Genomic DNA, 17,541 nt, shown 5'->3' on the forward strand with positions numbered 1-17,541 from the left:
CTAGCACAAAGGTTCAGATACTTTTTTTCCAGCCTGCACTGTGAATGATTAACCAGTGTGTTCAATAAAGACATTAAAAGTACAACTGTTCCTGTCCTGTTACTTTAGTCAGCTTATGTTTGTCTATAATTGAGGCTTAATGAAGATCAGACTATATTTTCTTCAGCAATCGATACAGAAACCCTGGTAATCCAGGTCCCGATCTGCAAGGTTCCCAAACTTTTTCTTGCAGCTGTAGGTCCCAAATTCACTGCCCAACTTTGACAGCTCAACAGTAACCTCTAGTGGCTGATCCACAAACATATGCTGTTATCTGCTCTTAAAAAACAAACTGTTTTGACAGGGTTTAGACATTTTCTTTCAACAAAAAAACAAGCTCCACTTAGACACCCCACTGCACCGTGTTACACTGTCTGGTACAATTAAAAGCCACAATCACAGCTAATTACCCACCTTCATTATGTTGCGCTCTTCTCCTTTCATCTCTTGGTGTTCGGGGTCCGTCCATTTTCCTGCAGTTAGAAGGGGGGAAAAAAACAAACACTTTTCATACAATATCTTTCATCCCTGAGTACCATGCAATCAGGCACAAATCCAACACAGTCCCCCAATTTCAGCTAATCCTGTGCAAGTAAAAATCTTTTTTCACTGTGGTCTTCGAATTCAAATCTATTGTAATTTTTTTTTATTGAAGCTGTGTATTGCCTTTAGTAGAAATACTGGAGGATGCACAGCCACATGAGGCCACGTCTGCAGTCCTGACACCCCTGCCCGGGCTGGGCTGCCATGACTGGAATACTGAGACCTGGCCTACCAGGTGAAGCCCAGAGGGAGCCCACTGCTTTATTATGCTGTAAAATGACAACGCTGTGGAAAACCAGATGCCGTCCACTGGAGTCTGGGCGCACGACTAATGACACAACTGTCTCTTGTCTCTGTACCTTCCCTTAGGATTCCGTTAATTAAGTCCCCGGGACGTGACAGGCGAACTTATCAAACCACCCACCATGGCACGAACAGGCCAATAACACACTGGTGTGTAATCACAGGCAGCCTACTGGAGATCTCGTGTTTCTGTTTCACTAATACTCCACTCACCCTATTGCAAATCAATTAACATCCGCGGAAAAACAACAAAAGCAATTCAGAGGAAATAATTATTTTTGCTAGACTCAGAAATGAACGCGACTGTCGCTTACAGGACGGCTCTGCCCACTCTTCACGCGGAGTTAACAAGCAACCTGTAAGGTCGTTCTTGTTCCCCGTCTGTCCTTCAACAACACATCTTTATTCTACGGCGGTGAATTTGTGTCCCATCAACACAACTCGACCGCTGATAGCTTCGTTTGAGATAGTCAGCTAAGCCAAACGACAGTCTCTCTTGTATCTCAGAACATCTTAATGGGATTTCAGCTGTATAATGGATTCAGCCCAACAGTACTCTTAGGCAAAGTGTAAAAAAAAAAAAGGAGGAGGACGACTGTATGAATAACTAAACGTACAGGCCCAGAGGAATGTCTTTCTCCCGGCTTTCACAATATAGACACACCTCATCTGGGCGACTCCTGAGAGTTATTGTTGCCACAGCAATCCAAAAAAATTAACAGCCCCACCGCTCAAGCGCCCCATCCATATTATCTGAAGCATGGATGTATTAAAGAACTAAGTTTGTACAGTCTGTTATTGATCTGTGAAAGAGAAATGCAATTTTTACTCTTTCTGCCCTGCCTTCTACGGTATTACTATCATCATTATCAAGCCACGGCCTCGACGATAAATCAGAACACACCGAGACACTGCAGTTTGGGCTCTAAACAGATGATTTAATAGAGTGAGCATCAACTGGTTAATCTAGCTAGAAGACAGACTGTGAATTTAACAACACGTGTTATTCTGTTAGCTTTACCTGTCCCTATATTCCTGTCTCATATCGATAAAATATTCCCATAACATAGAAGAAAACAAAGAGAGTTTTATCACCAACTTCAAAACGAGACTAAATGAGAACAAAACAACACTTGTGATGCTAAAATAAAAGTGCAGCGTGAGCCATTTGTTTCCAGATGGAAAACAGCGACCTAATTTCTAGGTCCTAATGGGAAAAAAAAACAACACACATTTGCCACAAGCACAACTAACAACACTGGATCAGGGTCGGTAGTAAAGAAACGCTACGTCTGAGCCTCACACATCAAGAGCAAAGGGAGAATCACTGGTGGGAAGGGGAAAAGGGGTCGGACAGGAGAGGAGGGCAGAGGTTTGTGTGCTTCTTCTCTTCTCTTCTTGTGATCTAATTTGATTCATTCATTTGCTGTTTAAAAAAAAAAAAAAAAACAGGAGTGTGGGAGAAATGTGGAAACTGTCCTCACCAGTTTAAACCTTCGTGTTGCAGCAGCTCGTTTTCATCTCTGCGAACGGCAGATAGGGTGGGAAGTTTTCATTCACTTTGCTCACATGTCAAGAATAACGTCACTGTTTATTAGTTTGTACTTAAATATAACTCTGACACCTGAAATCATAAATTATTCATGTGAGGGGAAAATAAATAGAAACAAAACATATTGCAGATAGGCATTCTGAGAGATGAGAAAACAGTTCACTTTGTACTTCAACACATGTAAAAGCAGTTCTGTTGGACGCCATGAACATCAAGCAGCATCAATTCGCGGCAGAGCGGCTGCCGGATTTAAGGCGGATCGACAACTTTTCTTAACAACAAAGGAGATTAGCTGTCAATTTGCTGTAAACTGATAAATGGCACATGAAACGCAGAGGGAGTTATTTGCATGTCTTCTCTTGTGTTGTCATTTTTATCATTATGACATAAACAGGGATTCATGAGCCGCCATCGATACGTCCGTGTCCTCGTGAGAAACAACTCGTATACAATGACTACAATCCGGTGAGCTTCACGAGTTAAAGGTTAAGCATACGCCTGGTGGAAAATGGAGGAATATTCACGTAAATTGGAGCTAACTCAATTTGATAATGGATCATGTGTTCATTTCTAGCGACTGTGACTGTGGCTCTGCTTTTACCAAATAAGGGAAAAATCGGCTACTTGACATTCAAGAAGCTTGCGTGTCTCAGGAATACGGCTCATGTGCCCCGACGTGTTCGCTGGCACTCTGGTGACCTCTGAATTTGAAATAAAGCCTGTTGTGAATTCTTTGTAAGTATCTGTAGTAGGCCGGGCCCGGCATCACGCAATTAAAATGGCAAACTCTTTGCTCAGGTGGGCCTGCTGATCGTCTTAATAACAGCAATCACCAGCGTGTGGCTGTGGCTGACGGTTGGAGAGAGTCTGAAATGGATCCCTTCTGATGCATGATTATAATGATGCATGTTGTGAATTTTTAGAGATAAACAACATAATATTTTGGAGACGAGTGGGGAAGGGAAAAAAAAAACCAAACTGGCCAACCGGTATGCGCAAAAATAACAATCCTTAAAATTAATCATCACAGTAAACTCAGGAGAGACAAAAGAAAAGACTCCCTGGACGGGGAAGCAGTCTTGAGTAAAAGCTAAAGAAAACAACAACAGCTGCAGCAGCAAGAGCGCAGAATTTGAGCCTCGCTGTGTTTGTGGATGTAGAAATTGTTTTAACGGTCATGTGTTCGCACCACATTCACAACGAGCTGTCGCCAGCGACTTGTTGATCTCCACATGTACGACTGCTGAACATTACATTTCAAGCTGTTGCAATTTACCTCCACTTCCACGGCCGTCTCCGGCATTAGCATTTAGATTTATATGAATTTAGTGTGCTTTGTTAGGCTTGACTTGATGTTTATTTAACGCTGTGTATGTCCTGCTCTGATGGATGGGGTTTCTGTGCCGACGTTCTGGAGAATCACAGGAGCAGAGCCACGCTGCAGATATTTTACTGTCGCAGTGACTGGTTAAAGCTCTGACAAAAAAACAGCGCAACTACAATTAATCAGATTTAATTAGCAGCTCGGAACATTAAACATTGAATCCACTTTTTAACTCCATCCAAAATGCACCTTTAAACTTTCAAAAAAAAGGCAATTTACAAACTCACCGAATGGCTGATTTCTACGGGCGTTTACAGGAAGATAGCATTTCTTTATGCATTTTGTTTTAAAAATAATAATTGTTTCAGACTGCTTTATTAATGTTGTCTTCTTCTCCCAAACAGCAAATGACAGAGGTGATACTTACGCAGGATAGGGCTGTGTGCGTGGGGCGATGGTTCGTGGTGTGCCTGTCTGAATGACATCAGGGGGGGTCATCATCACATAAAACTGACCTGCGGAAGGCATGGATGGATTCAGTCAGCAGGGAGGGACAACACGGGGCAATATTTCATAAAGACAAACTGTTGTTGCTCCAAAGAACATCTCACATCAAGACTGACAACAATCAACATGTAGAAAGAGGAACAGTCATGATTATCTTCTTCGAGCCCAACGGAAACACCATCAAACAAAGCAGATATTCCACAGTAAGCCAAAAAGACATTCTTTTGGCACCACTATGTTTGTAGTAGGGCTGCATGATATTGTGTCAGCATCAACACTGTGATGAACGCAGTAGTAACATCGTGCAATGTGAAGTACTGAAAATGATCTGTAACATGTCTTTTTTTAACTTTATGTAGAAGTTTGTTGACATGCAGGCTCCATGTGTGAACAGAGAAAGATTTGGTTGCAAAGAGAGACGCCACATCTGTCAAATGGAAATCTTTCAGCTACAGAACAGGTGATGTTGACCAAAAACAGGCACTCTGTCGGCAGTGTCTTACAATTATTGCCACTGCACGAGGCAACACCAGAAATCTGTTTGGTCATTTAAATCGTTACCACAGAGCTCTGTATGAGGAGTAAAACGCTGGATTTGAATGCAATCCAAAGCAAAAACTCTATCGCAAATTGCCTCGTGTGAGGCACCTTGCGGATGACATGGTACCAATTAACACTGTTGGCAAAAAGGGTTTTTAAAACTTGATCTGATCGCCTGCCAAGCAGTTTGTAATACCATCAGGCACCTACTCCTCATACCTTCCCATTCCAAAGCGGTATGAAAAATGCAGGGCGTAAGTTGAACAGAGCTTTCACACTTTGAACAATGTGCAGCTACAACGGACTGTCATCCAGCTGGAAAACAGAGCCCGACATAAATCTTACTGTCCGGTTTATTAATAGGGCTTCCAACTGTAAGGTAGATTTTTTTGCAAACTGCACTTTTCCAGCCTGATCCTACAGGTGAGAACACTGCATCGGGGACAAGAGGAGCGTTAGCGGCTTGGGGCCTCGATGACAGACGCCAAGCCTGAATAACAACAAACAATGCGGTGAAGGTGGTGAAGGCTGCCGCCCTGAACTGCATCTAGCACTTGGTAACTCATGCTATATTTACTAATATCATAATATACACGCAGGAAAACAAAATATCACAATGTCAGTTTTCTCCAATATTGTGCAGCCACAGCATGTAAGATACAAACACCTCATACTCTTCCTGTGGGCCAGTTAGATGTCAAACTAACCAGAAAAAAACAAACACTGAACACAACTTACTGCCACTTTAAAGACAGAATACATCAGCAGAAAAATGAAGGTCCTCTCCACAGTAGCATCTGTACATTTAACTCCTTGACGTCACACAGAAGTACTGATAGGGCTAAATTAGATTTCATTTAAAAACAAGAATCCAGGAACTTACCTGTACAAAAAACGAGTCTCAAAATCTTAGTGAAAACGTAATCCGAGACATCAGACTCACACCTTGTATTTATTCCCTTTTTAAAATGTGGGACCAGAGACGACAATACACAGCACTTACAACATCCAACAGAAAAAGCACAACGAAAACTCTACTTTTCAGATTAAACTGGCGGTCTTTTGACCTGATCTCCACCGAGCAAGGCCACATATTAATGCCTTAAGACGCTTAAAACACATCAAGTGCTTCACTTGTTACGTCCTCAACACTTTGACTCAAATCTTATCTCACTTTTGAAGCTTGCACCTCGCAGAGTCAGCATCAACTGATACGGCCTTAAGGGTGTCTGACTCCTGTGGGTGTGCGTCATGTGATGCAAGGAGACACACAACGCTCGACGGGGAGAGACGGCAGGGAGTGTGGATGTGCTGCGTGAGCCTGACCGGCTATGTCAGCAATCAGTAATGGATGAGATACATCAAAGAAACCTAATGATTCGAGGCAAGCTCGATCACTGAAGCAACACGACGACCTTGCGTGACCCCTGACCCGTGACCGTGCGGTACGTCGGTGTTTTCAAGAGTATGACTGAACTCTGCTGGATCCTCTGGGATTACAAGCCTGGCTCATCTTGTGTAAACACAAAAAGGTAAGATCAGTTTATTACTCTGGAATGTTTTCACATCATGTCCTGTTACTTGGATGGAATTTGTGTGGTGCTGCTGCCACAAACCAGAGAAGAAAATTGTACAAAGCATGCATGGGTTGTGTTGAGTTGGTTCTAAAGATACAGGTAGAGGTTCAGTTGGATCCCAGCTTCACGCTTTTTCAGACTTCATGTCTGGGAAAACATGACGGCAAAAAGCACAGACGGCAGCAGAAACAGTGGGTGATGAATTACAAGTTCCTACAATAACTGCTGTTCAGGCACTACACTCTCCTACATAAAACCCTGAGAGACCTGCAGTGTTCGGCTCCTCGATAACCATCAGGAAATACTGACAATTCACCATTCAACTGCCAGCCATCTGTAACAGTGTACTTGCTAGATATAAATCTGATTTGATAAAAAAAAGAAAAAAAGAATAAGCAGATGTTGGTTGTTTATAACGGAGCCAAAGGCTACAGTTTGCTCTCCAGGACAAGTGAGCGCTGTCGACCCTCTCTGAAAGCAGAGGACAGCAAGCTTCAGCCAGTGATATCCTGACTAGCCTCATCTGGACAAGCACCATAAAACCACAAGGACAGTTAGGACAGCCAGACAACAACATATGGCAGTAAACAGGAAGAGGAGCAGAGTGGGAGGAAGTGTGACATGAAATAAACAACATGGAAATGCAATAGGCATACCAACTTTAATTATAGCTTCTGATAATCTTTGACTTGGAGGATCCAAATTTTTGCAACGGACAAACGTTTCTGACATATTACTGGTGATGCAACTAACAACAATCCATCCATTATCTATACACCGCTTAATCCTCACTAGGGTCATGGGGGGCTGGAGTCTATCCCAGCCGACTCAGGGCTACACTTGGGGACAGACAACCAAGCACACTCACATTTACACCTACGGACAATTTAGAATCACCAATTAACCTCAACATGTTTTTGGACTGTGTAGGAGGAAGCTGGAGAACCCGGAGAGAACCCACGCTGCACGGGGAGAACATTGAATGTTCTTATACAGCTTGTAAAATTAGTTTGAGGTTGTTTTGCACATGTAGGAACAAACAACAAAGACAGTAAAGATGCTCGTTGTGTAGCGTTGCTTGCTACAACACTGTAGTTTCTGACTGCCTGCCTTATATGTTGAGAAGTTGTAAAACCCGGTGGCTCGGACTAGACCCACACACAGCATGCTCTCATGTGCACCCTGAACAACAGGCACACTGGTAAAAAGACCAGGATGGCAAAAACTTTATGGATTTCGTGACAGACCACCAGACACCGCAAGCGTCTGTTTGATAGGGGGTCGGCATGGACCAGCAACAGACTGATAGCAGCATTAAGGCAGCTCCTATAGATCCTGTGATAGCATTACCACGCACGAGGTGCTTGCCAACTGCGCTCAGTCGGCCAGAGGCTGGGCTAACGTTGTTGACTCAGTGGAGCGTCAAATGTTAGAAGTCACCAGTGAGCTTTCCGACCATTATATCTGTTTCCAACAAAACTGCCCCACTGCAAGTGTAATTTAGAAGACTTCTTCCTCTATGCTCAGACCTGTCAGGGGGTCAACTTAAAACCAGCAAACCGCAGGGATCGCAGTACACTGGCAGAAGCTGTGGTTATTATTTTTGGTTTGTCTGTTTTCCTCCAGTTCTCCTAAGCTTAGATCAGCAGTGAACTTCAGACTGTGAGAAGGTGGTCCATGCTTTTATATAATCACATCTGGCAGTGAGTCACACCGGGTATTTCACTCCAGTAAGCGGCGGTGCCTTGACGAGGTTTAGAAAAAGACAAAAGGCAACGTGACTCACATCTGCAGTGTATTGCTCCTGCTTTCGGCGCGTCGGCCAAAGCTGTGTGGATCATGGTTCATTTAAAAGAAGAAGAGCTGTACTTCCCACTATAAGGCACTTCTCAATACACTCTTGTTTGTGACTAAAAATAACTGCTAAATTAACCCTGTAGCACTGTGATAAAGCTTCAGCCCAAATTAAGCGTGAGAACTGACTCACCCCCTGCCTGTGTGAGTGTAGGGTCCGTCGCGGCCTGCACAGACACAGTCCCGTCGCTCACCGCGGTCGCGGGGAAGTAAGCAAAGCGGGTCTCCCCTCCCACTGCCTCTCCTGCTGGGCTTCCTCCATTACTGAAAGGGTTTTGGATCACAGCCTGTGACAGATAAGAGAGAAACAGAGGAGAGGCATGAACAAGTAGCAATGGAGCAGTCACAGCAGGTAAACGCACACCTCATTCTCTGTCAGACTCAATACTAGTATACCCCCCAGACCCCCAAGCAAGCCGCGGTGCAGTTTGACAGCTGGGATAAAGGGAGGAGAAGGAGTAGCAGCGATCTTGTTAGTGGGGATAACAGCAAGGTCAGTAAAGTCATCAGTATGCTGCAAATGACAACAAATTTGGTCTGTTCTTGCTAGAAAAACTGCATATTTTTAATGAAAAATTTTGAAGCAACAACTGTATTTTAACCTGAGTCACAGAGTTGGGCATGTACGCGCTGAACTATTTATACTGCTTTGCTACTTTGACAATCTAAGAAGAATCAACTCCTCCTGCAGCACACACCACAATGAAACAGAGATGCACCATTATGGCAGATTTGCAGAGATGATAACTGTTAATTGCGGCCAATAAAAGATATAGTAAATGATCATATATATATTTTCTATTAAATTGCTTTTTTCTAAAACAATCCCAATCCTGCCAGAGCATCCATAGAATTAAGAATATATTAATTAATTGCTAATGTAATCATTTTTAAATATATCCTTATTAGGGGCCAATAGCATTCCTTTGCAGCTCGTCACCAACACTTTGCTGCACTGCTTTGCTGTGTAAAGCACACCAGCTGTGGATAAAGAGAGCTGTAAAAACCACTGACAAGTGAACTGAACAACATTGATTATCTCAGTGAAATGCAATGTTTTCCTGGGACACCTTGGGTCCTGGCATTTAGGCGCAAGTTACTTTGACATGTGCCAACCCGCCTAAGTATTGCTGCAGACCAAGCACACACCCCCCCTTATGACATAAACACTATCGACAGCAGCAGCAGTCTTTCCCACACACCACCAGAACTGCCCAGGAACAGCCAGAGGGAAGGCAAAGAGCCCAAGGCGATGACCTGATCAACAGAGGCTTAAAACCTTACAAGACCCAAAGGACTTGCTGCCAACATCCCAGTGCCAGAGACCACAGGACACCCCCAGAGGTCCTGCATCCATGCCCTGACTGATCAGAGCCATTTGGGGGTAGGAGAGGGACCTACACAATACTAGGCGGCGTAATGATGTGGCTGATTGGTGTATATTCTGCTCATATGTTCTCCTCTCTTTTTGTAATTAGGGATGACATATAGTGTAGATGTAGACTTGCATAAAATATAACACAAAGTGAAAAAAAACTGTCTCAGAAGTAGGTTTAAAGGGGTGTCCCTTGTTCACAGCCATGCTCCCGAGAGAGACTGTCGGAGACAATTAACAGCTGAAATTCTATTACCTGAACAATAACAATAGTTTCATTTTCCTGCTTATCGGCCAATAATATAAATCATGCGTCCCTGCAAGAAAGGAAATTGCATGTCTGTTTCATGTGTTTTTAATGTTGGGAGTTTTACGGCATGAGCGGTATCAGGGTGCGTCTACGGAGATAAAAACCGATTAGCAGAATAAACTATCATTGGGTTTAGTCTCTTCGGGGAGATTGTTGGAAATAACGGAACGCTGAAATAGCACCAATCTTATCCTTCGAGCCATCTATTAGAATAGAGCTTGTGTGTAGAAACAGTCCACATTGCCAGCGAGTTCTCTTCAAATCGATAAAAAAAAAAAAAAAGAAAAAGAGGAGATTGTGCTACCTGAGCCACAGCCTGAGGAGCTCCGGCGAATGCAGCTGTTGAGACGACGCTCACTGCTCCTCCCGCATCGTCTCTTCCCTCAAGGTGCTGGTCAGTCACCTGAACAACACGATACGTCACCTGCAGGGTGGAAGGAGACGTGTGCGAAAAGAGAGAATCAGAGGAAAACAAACACAGAAGAATCAGAGGAAAGCAAACAGAGCAACAAGCTGTTTGTGTTTTTAACGCTACTATACAGCAGAAGTACTATGCACAGATCAAAACCTTACCTGACTTGTAGATTTGTTTATCATATCTGCTGCTTCAGTTCAGCCAAGCCTAGCAACTGACACTAAAGTCCTAAGCTCAGTAGCGCAGCGATTCCACCATCCCACACAATGCGCTTATGCTTCAGAATGTTCCTGATTCAATTTTAAAAACAAGTAAAGAAAATGAGCTTGTTTGTTCCAAGAATCAGTATTTGTATCCCTCCATCATGTGACTCCCCTCCTGACTGACATGTGACAACAGCCCCATGCCAATCCCAGACCAGAGTGGAATCACATGATCGCTCACACTGGGCCTGTTTACGCCAAATGAGCCACGTGGATCACTGACTTAATTCCCTCCAGTGTAACTCACCCAAATAAGGATAAACCAACTTAAATGTGACACTACTTTTTTTTTTTTCCAGTTTAGGACCAATGTCCCATTGTCCATCACTGACCACCACTGGAGTGAATACCACATTAGCGGACGGTAAGGACGCACTCTTGACAAAGGTCGCCAGTCAATCATGGGACGAGAAAAAGAAACACTTTCAAGAAACGTAGTACACTTCTCCTGACTTCGCAATAGGGGAGGGAGTCGAAGCGTAATAAGAAACTGCAACCTGACACAGATTGGTGAGAGGAACCCTGTTTTATCTTATTGTGAGGTCACTGTTTACATTAGGACCAAGCATACTAAAGTGTTCTAAATAATACATACACAGTGTGAAATGCTGCGTACAGACACCACATTATCTTTCACATATTGCACTACGCATGTGACCAAACCACCTTTATCAATACATAATGCGGAGCCCTGTCAGTCGCTAATTACCTTACTGCACTAACACCCCTGGGTCATCTATGCAGCCAGACATGTAAAGCAATTCTGAAGTGCACTGTTTTGTGTTGTGGGTGCGAAACAGATGCAATCTTATTCTAAGTGCCCCCTGGTGCCATTAGGAGCACTTAAGACTCGTGCAGAAATAGGCGATAAAAAAAACAATGACACATCAGTGCATTCACACTTGCATCCATTAGTTACTTACCTGCGCGCCCTCAGTGCGGAACTGATATTGTATGTTATGGTCACCGAATGCTGCAGCCTGCTGAACACTGGCTATCGTAACAGCTGTCTGCTCTTCCCCTGCCCCGTCTTGGAGGGAAAAAAAATAGGACACAAACAGCCAGTTGTTAGGGATGGAGAAGATATCAAACTAATAAAAGCAGCTGATCATCCCTGAGTGGAGCTCCCCAAAAACAAAAACATGCATCACACAAAGAAAGGCTGCATTTTTGTCACACCTCTTAATTACCAGATAGAGCACTTAATCAAACGCCCTGTGCTTTTCTACACAACACTGTACACACATCCCTTCACTGCTCTAGACTTGGGTGTTTTGTGAATGACAGCTTAGTAAATACATCCTTACCTTCTGATGCTTGGACAACCTCTTCGTCTTGCTTTTCTTGGCTGCAAATCGGTTGCAACAAATCAGTCGGTTATACAAACTACGCAACCAGCTAATGTATTCAGGGTTTTAAAAAAAATGAATATAATTGCAGATCTCCCCCCACTTCGCTGTAGCTTATGCCAAACATGTGCAAGAAGCCAGTGCAGCGTATTCGTAAAGAAACACACAACATTGCAACTGTCCTCCGTTTACCTTCAACGGCTGACAAAGTTATTTGTGTTTTAATAGCTAGCTTAAGCTATATTAGCTACTGTACAGTTATCAGCTAATTATATTGTTTATCGCAACAGGATATTAGTCTTCGTGAATACAACTAGTCGGCGACACCGCTTGCAAAGTCTTCCACTTTTCTTGCTAGCTTAATACTAGTCTCCTCATTAAATTCGTTTTGACAACAGTTTTTAGTTCAGGCCTTGGTTAGCGTCGTAAACTAGCTATCCGAAATAGCATGTTCTAGCTAGCTTGTAGCCATTTTGGCCGAGTCTCGGTTACCTTGCGGTGTCCAGACTCTGTTCAAGCATATCCATCAGGGTTAAAATAAAAAGTGATATTCGGTGTCACAGACGGAGATGGAAGTGCTGATCACGGGAACAAACACTCGGGTCATGTGAGAGAGACAGCCCAGGACACGTGAGGTATGGCTCGGTGTCGAAGTTAAAATGGAGGCCGCTGCTGGGGCTGGGTGATCCGAGGTGACTGCTCGATCAGCTGGAGGATTTGCTGCTCCTCGCTGGTGACCGCAGCCGACACGTTCAAAGCAACTGTTTCACTCCCGGGTGGGAATAACAGCAGCACTGTGGGACGGACATGAACTATTACGGACTGATTAAAATTAAAAGCATAACTCTCATTTGTTGGTGCCTGAGAGTAAAATTTAATTGGTCAATTTTTATTTTTTTTATTTTATTTTATTTTTTTTATAAATTGGCTTAATATTCTGGCGAAGAAACGAAGAAGAATGTATTATTATTATTATTATAATACATATTTTTGTACCTAAACTATTAAAACAATTTTAACAAAAAAATAAATAAATATTAACAGAAATGCAACTAGAATTTGTTTTAGTAAGTAGTATTAATGCCATTATTAACAACTTCATCAGCATTTTACAATAAAGTGTACAGACTAGCTCTGAATGCATTCAAAAACAGAAGTGTTCATGATCTGGCTATAAGATAATGAGGGGGGGAAAAAACAAGTCTACACCTCATGCATCATGCAGTTAAACGTCTGGGAATGCTGAATATTTCACAAAGCTATTTACTGCAGGACTGCTGCATCTAACTGCATTTTTTTTATTATTATTATTTGTAAGTCCAGGTATGCAAGTTGACATAAAACTGGAAAGAGTAAGCGTTTGTGACACATCACCATTCAGGAATAGTCAGGCATGATTAAAAGCTAACATCTACAGTCATTATAGGTCACTAAATCATGCTTATGTGTTACTTAACAGATATACTTTAAAGCTCTAAGCGCTTTGACCCTCAATACGCCGCTGCACTTTGCCATGAACTTTACCCCACATAAAGCGGAACGTTTCGTCTTTGGGTTTTGTTTGCGACAGAGATACCAGGAACACCACTTTATTCACAGGTGATTTGTCGTTGTATGCACATTTAAAACAGTTTGAGCGATGAGATAATCATTTACGTTACAATCTATAGTTGCACTGTGGAGGATTTAAGACAAAAGTTTAACTACGATTCGAAACCGCGGCAATGACTTTCCTTGTTGAATTTAACAACGACCTCAAGCGTGAATCAGCCAATCAGAGCGTTGATCGTTTTTTGATGTGCATTTCTCATTGGCTGGAACGGGAGGCGGTCACCTCAGTTCCTCTCCTGGATTCACCCTAAAATAATTCCGACGTCTCCTCCTTGGGTGAAGGTTCACTGCGGTGACTGTGTAACGTTAGCTGTCTGTTATAGTTCAGCGTTTCAGCCACAATGTCTGGTCGTGTTCTTGTCGGAGTTAAGCGGGTCATTGACTACGCAGTAAAGGTAATGCTTTTTTTTTCTTTATTTGCATTTTAAAATAGTTTTTCCTGCGCTCACTCACTTGACTTTCTGTGCTCTACTAGCTAACATTAGCCTGCTAACGCCAGCTGGCAGTGGCACAAGAGCAAAACCACACAAGTGACTGTTCAAATATTTGACAGATAACCTTTACGGTCTGCAGATAAATTCATACAATCTATTTAAATATGAAAAATGATTAATATTTTAAAAATATTGTTAGCAGTGCTGCAGCTACCAGTTACCTGTCTTGACAGATGTTTTCAAGTTGTGTAACATGTCTGGCTGGGTAATTAGCATGTCCTTTGTGGAGTCAGTTTAGGTGTCCCATCTTAAACTAGTCCGTAAGACAATGGTGTATGATGCAGTCACATAGTTACTGCAATCGGACTATTGTTTAACCTTTTGGTGTTCCCCTGGAGGTGAAGCAGAACACCATAATCAATAAGTTTTAGCAGCTCTTTCATGTACCAGCAGGAACACTCCTGCTTCAGCTGCCCTCAGCAGGATCTGAACACTATCAGTGCGACTACTGGTGCTGATATCACTGCTGCTCCTGTTACATATTGTCAGATAAGAGAATATATTGAGTCAGGAAACGTAGGCTCTTTTATTTGCTTTTTTAATTATTTCTGATTTGGCACTTATTCATGTTTCCTTGTTATGGCAGAATGAGTCTTCTAAAACCAGTATATAACTTGTGATGTTAGGTGACTCGTTGCAAAGACTTTTTATATTCTCAGCATTGTGTTTTATGTACTGATCTGGCTGCATTATTGCAAGAATGCGTATTTGAAATGTGGGTATTTGATGTATGTGAAGCTACACTGTGTGTCCAGATGCATTTGGATGTCCTTGTCCTCATATCGTTGTGTTCTGTTGGCTAACGCTTCACGGAAATCTTAAAGCCACAGCATACAAAGCTAATAAACAGACAAGAGTCTCCTTCTTAACTGAACATCTTGGGGAAGACTTTTCCCCGTACATGCATAATAACGATGGCCCCATGCTCAAATCCACTTCCATAAAAAAAATGTTTTGGTAGTTTGGTGTGAAAGACTTGATCGTAAGCTTAAAACCCTGACCTCAATCTCGTCAGGTGCTTCTGGTGCAAATAGAAACACGAGTTGTAAACCAGGCCTTATCACCAAACACCAGCATCGGACCTCAATAATGCTCCTATGACTGAATGAGGTCAAATCCCCGTGGCCAGCTTCCACAATCTTGTGGACAGTCATGTGTTGTGAAAGCAGCACATCAGTGTGACATCTGTCACGCAACTCGTGTAACCTTGCACCCCTGTTGTGACTCTGTCCTGATGTCTTGTTTCTGTATAGATTCGCGTGAAGCCGGACAACAGTGGTGTGGTGACGGATGGCGTTAAGCACTCAATGAACCCCTTCTGTGAGATCGCTGTGGAGGAGGCGGTCAAGCTGAAGGAGAAGAAGCTCATTAAGGAGGTTGTGGCTGTCAGTTGTGGACCGCAGCAGTCGCAGGTGGGGTAGACGGGACCGGACTCTGCACCCCTGTCTTGTACGCTAAAATCCAGGAGAAATATAGGATAGTTTGGCAGGTTACATATCACCAAATCCAGCTGTACTCCTACACTGTATTTACTGATGTATGACTTGATATTTAAATAAACAAAATTCTATGTCGATAAAGAGTACAAGAATTATAGAGTCACTAGTACCATAAAACCAGATTTTTTTAGACTCTCACTGTATTAAATAGGGGCAAACTTGAGAATTATTCCTGCAATTGAAAGGAATTGTTGTGGAATGTTATATTTAAAAAGTAATTATGACATCTAGAGGTAAATGTGAGAAACATTTAAGGGTGCATAACATTGGATTGGGTAAAAAAAAAAAGTGTAATTTTTGCCCTCCCCAATGACAAGTTCTTTGACCCGTGTTCCTTCCTCACTCAGGAGACCATCCGTACTGCCCTTGCCATGGGGGCCGACCGTGGCATTCACGTGGAAGTGGCTGGAAAAGACTACGAAACCCTCGGACCCTTGCAGGTCTCCAAGATCATGGCTGCTTTGGCCAAGAAGGAAGAAGCTCAACTCGTCATCCTTGGCAAACAGGTTAAAGATGAGGATTCATTTCACCGAATATCCCGTCTTACACTCACTGCTTACATATTCCGATCACTCGCTCTCTGCTGTCGCCTTCATTTAATGACTGGTTGCTTTCATAGGCCATTGATGACGACTGCAATCAGACCGGCCAGATGACAGCAGCCTTACTGGACTGGCCTCAGGTGAGTTAAATACAATTATTCTAAACTGGACTTTGCTAACCCGTCTACTAAAAAGCAACATCGGGTTTGACCTAAACCTGATCTAACTGCTAAATGCCAGTTAGATTATCTCAGTTTCTATATTTTCCTGTTATTCTTCACAAGCGTGGCGAGCCGGCGCTGATATCGGCTGTCAACACCGTCTTATCAATGTTAGTGGGGACTAGTCTGAGTCGGTAGGAGCCACAGCGACCCAGCACAGATCAACAGAGCAGGTCAAAGGCTGCCTGGAGAGATGGAGTGAACTTCTACCGGATAACCAGTAGAGGGAGCACTTTGATTTCATGTCTCAGTGTACAGGTTGAGCAGTTTGATGTGCAGATTATGATATAGAATCAAACATCTAGTCAGTTTATTCACAACTGTTTACACACCTGGATTATGGGATACATGCTCCATCAAACATTATTAGTACCGCTGCATTTTATAGTCAAGTTTGTTCTAGGGGTGTTTACAGGAGTTGTAGTTACACTTGTCAAACAGCAGGTGGAGCACATTTACTGCTTCTTTTTGTTTGTTGCGTTCCAGACAATTCCATATGAAATGTTAAAACAGACTATTTACGTGTATGATTTTATACATTTGTGCTGTGTCTCTATATTGCAGGGTACCTTTGCATCAGAGGTGTCACTGGACGGAGACAAGGTTAAGGTGGTGAGAGAAATTGATGGTGGCCTGGAAACTATTAAGATCAGCACACCGGCAGTGTTGACCGCAGACCTTCGACTCAACACCCCCAGATATGCCACCCTGCCTAATATCATGGTGGGTAGCAAAACACAAAAATGTAGATTCTTTACTGCTTAACAATGTCTTAACTTTCAACAATTCTGAGAAGTGAAAGCTTTTATGAATGTGTACATTGCCCTTCCCCTGTGATTCCTTTTTTTAGAAAGCCAAGAAGAAGAAGATTGCCAATGTGAAGCCTGCAGACTTAGGGGTGGACCTCACATCGCGGTTGGAGGTGTTGAGAGTGGATGAGCCTCCACAGAGGCAGGCAGGAGTGAAGGTGGAGACAGTGGAGGACCTGGTGGGCAAACTCAAGGAGACAGGGAGGATATAGAGGCTTCAGGAGCACAAGCAGCGGAGCACAGACACTGGCAGAAGGGTAGGTATCAGTGTCTTCACTAGGGCCCGACCGACGTGGATTTTTTTTGAGTCCGATGCCGATATTTGGCAAAAAAAAAAACAATTCTGATAAACGATTAATCGGCCGATTAATTAAAAAATTATATAATAAATAAAACGGCTTCTTTTTTGGTCCC

At 43.0% G+C, this 17,541-nt stretch overlaps 2 protein-coding genes across 4 annotated transcripts in view; one reads left to right on the forward strand and one right to left on the reverse strand.

Annotated features, from left to right (window-relative positions):
• LOC103369309 (upstream stimulatory factor 2-like) overlaps window positions 1-12,638 on the reverse strand; it is a 17,959-nt gene extending 5,321 nt beyond the window's left edge. Inside the window, exons 1-8 of one of the 3 annotated variants that reach the window (XM_008297993.1) lie at window positions 12,444-12,638; window positions 11,910-11,950; window positions 11,526-11,632; window positions 10,229-10,348; window positions 8,373-8,526; window positions 4,189-4,276; window positions 2,370-2,408; window positions 454-512 (exon numbers count right to left, since the gene is read on the reverse strand). In XM_008297993.1, the coding sequence (XP_008296215.1) occupies window positions 454-512; window positions 2,370-2,408; window positions 4,189-4,276; window positions 8,373-8,526; window positions 10,229-10,348; window positions 11,526-11,632; window positions 11,910-11,950; window positions 12,444-12,478 (643 nt within the window). In that variant the 5' untranslated portion in view covers window positions 12,479-12,638. Of the gene's footprint in view, window positions 1-453; window positions 513-2,369; window positions 2,409-4,188; window positions 4,277-8,372; window positions 8,527-10,228; window positions 10,349-10,497; window positions 10,601-11,525; window positions 11,633-11,909; window positions 11,951-12,443 lie in introns of those variants that run through there. The other 2 variants (XM_008297994.1, XM_008297996.1) reach the window with 2 other exon arrangements.
• A 1,159-nt stretch (window positions 12,639-13,797) lies between these two features.
• etfb (electron transfer flavoprotein subunit beta) lies at window positions 13,798-17,476 on the forward strand. The gene is made up of 6 exons (XM_008297997.1): window positions 13,798-13,957; window positions 15,310-15,468; window positions 15,903-16,061; window positions 16,175-16,237; window positions 16,883-17,041; window positions 17,169-17,476. The coding sequence occupies exons 1-6, from the start codon at window positions 13,904-13,906 to the stop codon at window positions 17,337-17,339; spliced, it is 765 nt and encodes a 254-aa protein (XP_008296219.1). The 5' UTR covers window positions 13,798-13,903; the 3' UTR covers window positions 17,340-17,476.
• The last annotated feature ends 65 nt before the right edge of the window (window positions 17,477-17,541 follow it).

Source organism: Stegastes partitus, unplaced genomic scaffold (assembly GCF_000690725.1).
Source record: "Stegastes partitus isolate 25-593 unplaced genomic scaffold, Stegastes_partitus-1.0.2 Scaffold1268, whole genome shotgun sequence".
Classification (NCBI taxonomy): domain Eukaryota; kingdom Metazoa; phylum Chordata; class Actinopteri; family Pomacentridae; genus Stegastes; species Stegastes partitus.

What these genes read in the sequence shown, in the direction of transcription:
- etfb (XM_008297997.1), top strand. Translation starts at nt 13,904, where the DNA reads ATGTCTGGTCGTGTTCTTGTCGGAGTTAAGCGGGTCATTGACTACGCA. An exon ending in GTGGACCGCAGCAGTCGCAG is followed by an intron (nt 15,469 to 15,902) that starts GTGGGGTAGACG and finishes TTCCTCACTCAG; the next exon opens with GAGACCATCCGTACTGCCCT. An exon ending in CCACCCTGCCTAATATCATG is followed by an intron (nt 17,042 to 17,168) that starts GTGGGTAGCAAA and finishes TCCTTTTTTTAG; the next exon opens with AAAGCCAAGAAGAAGAAGAT.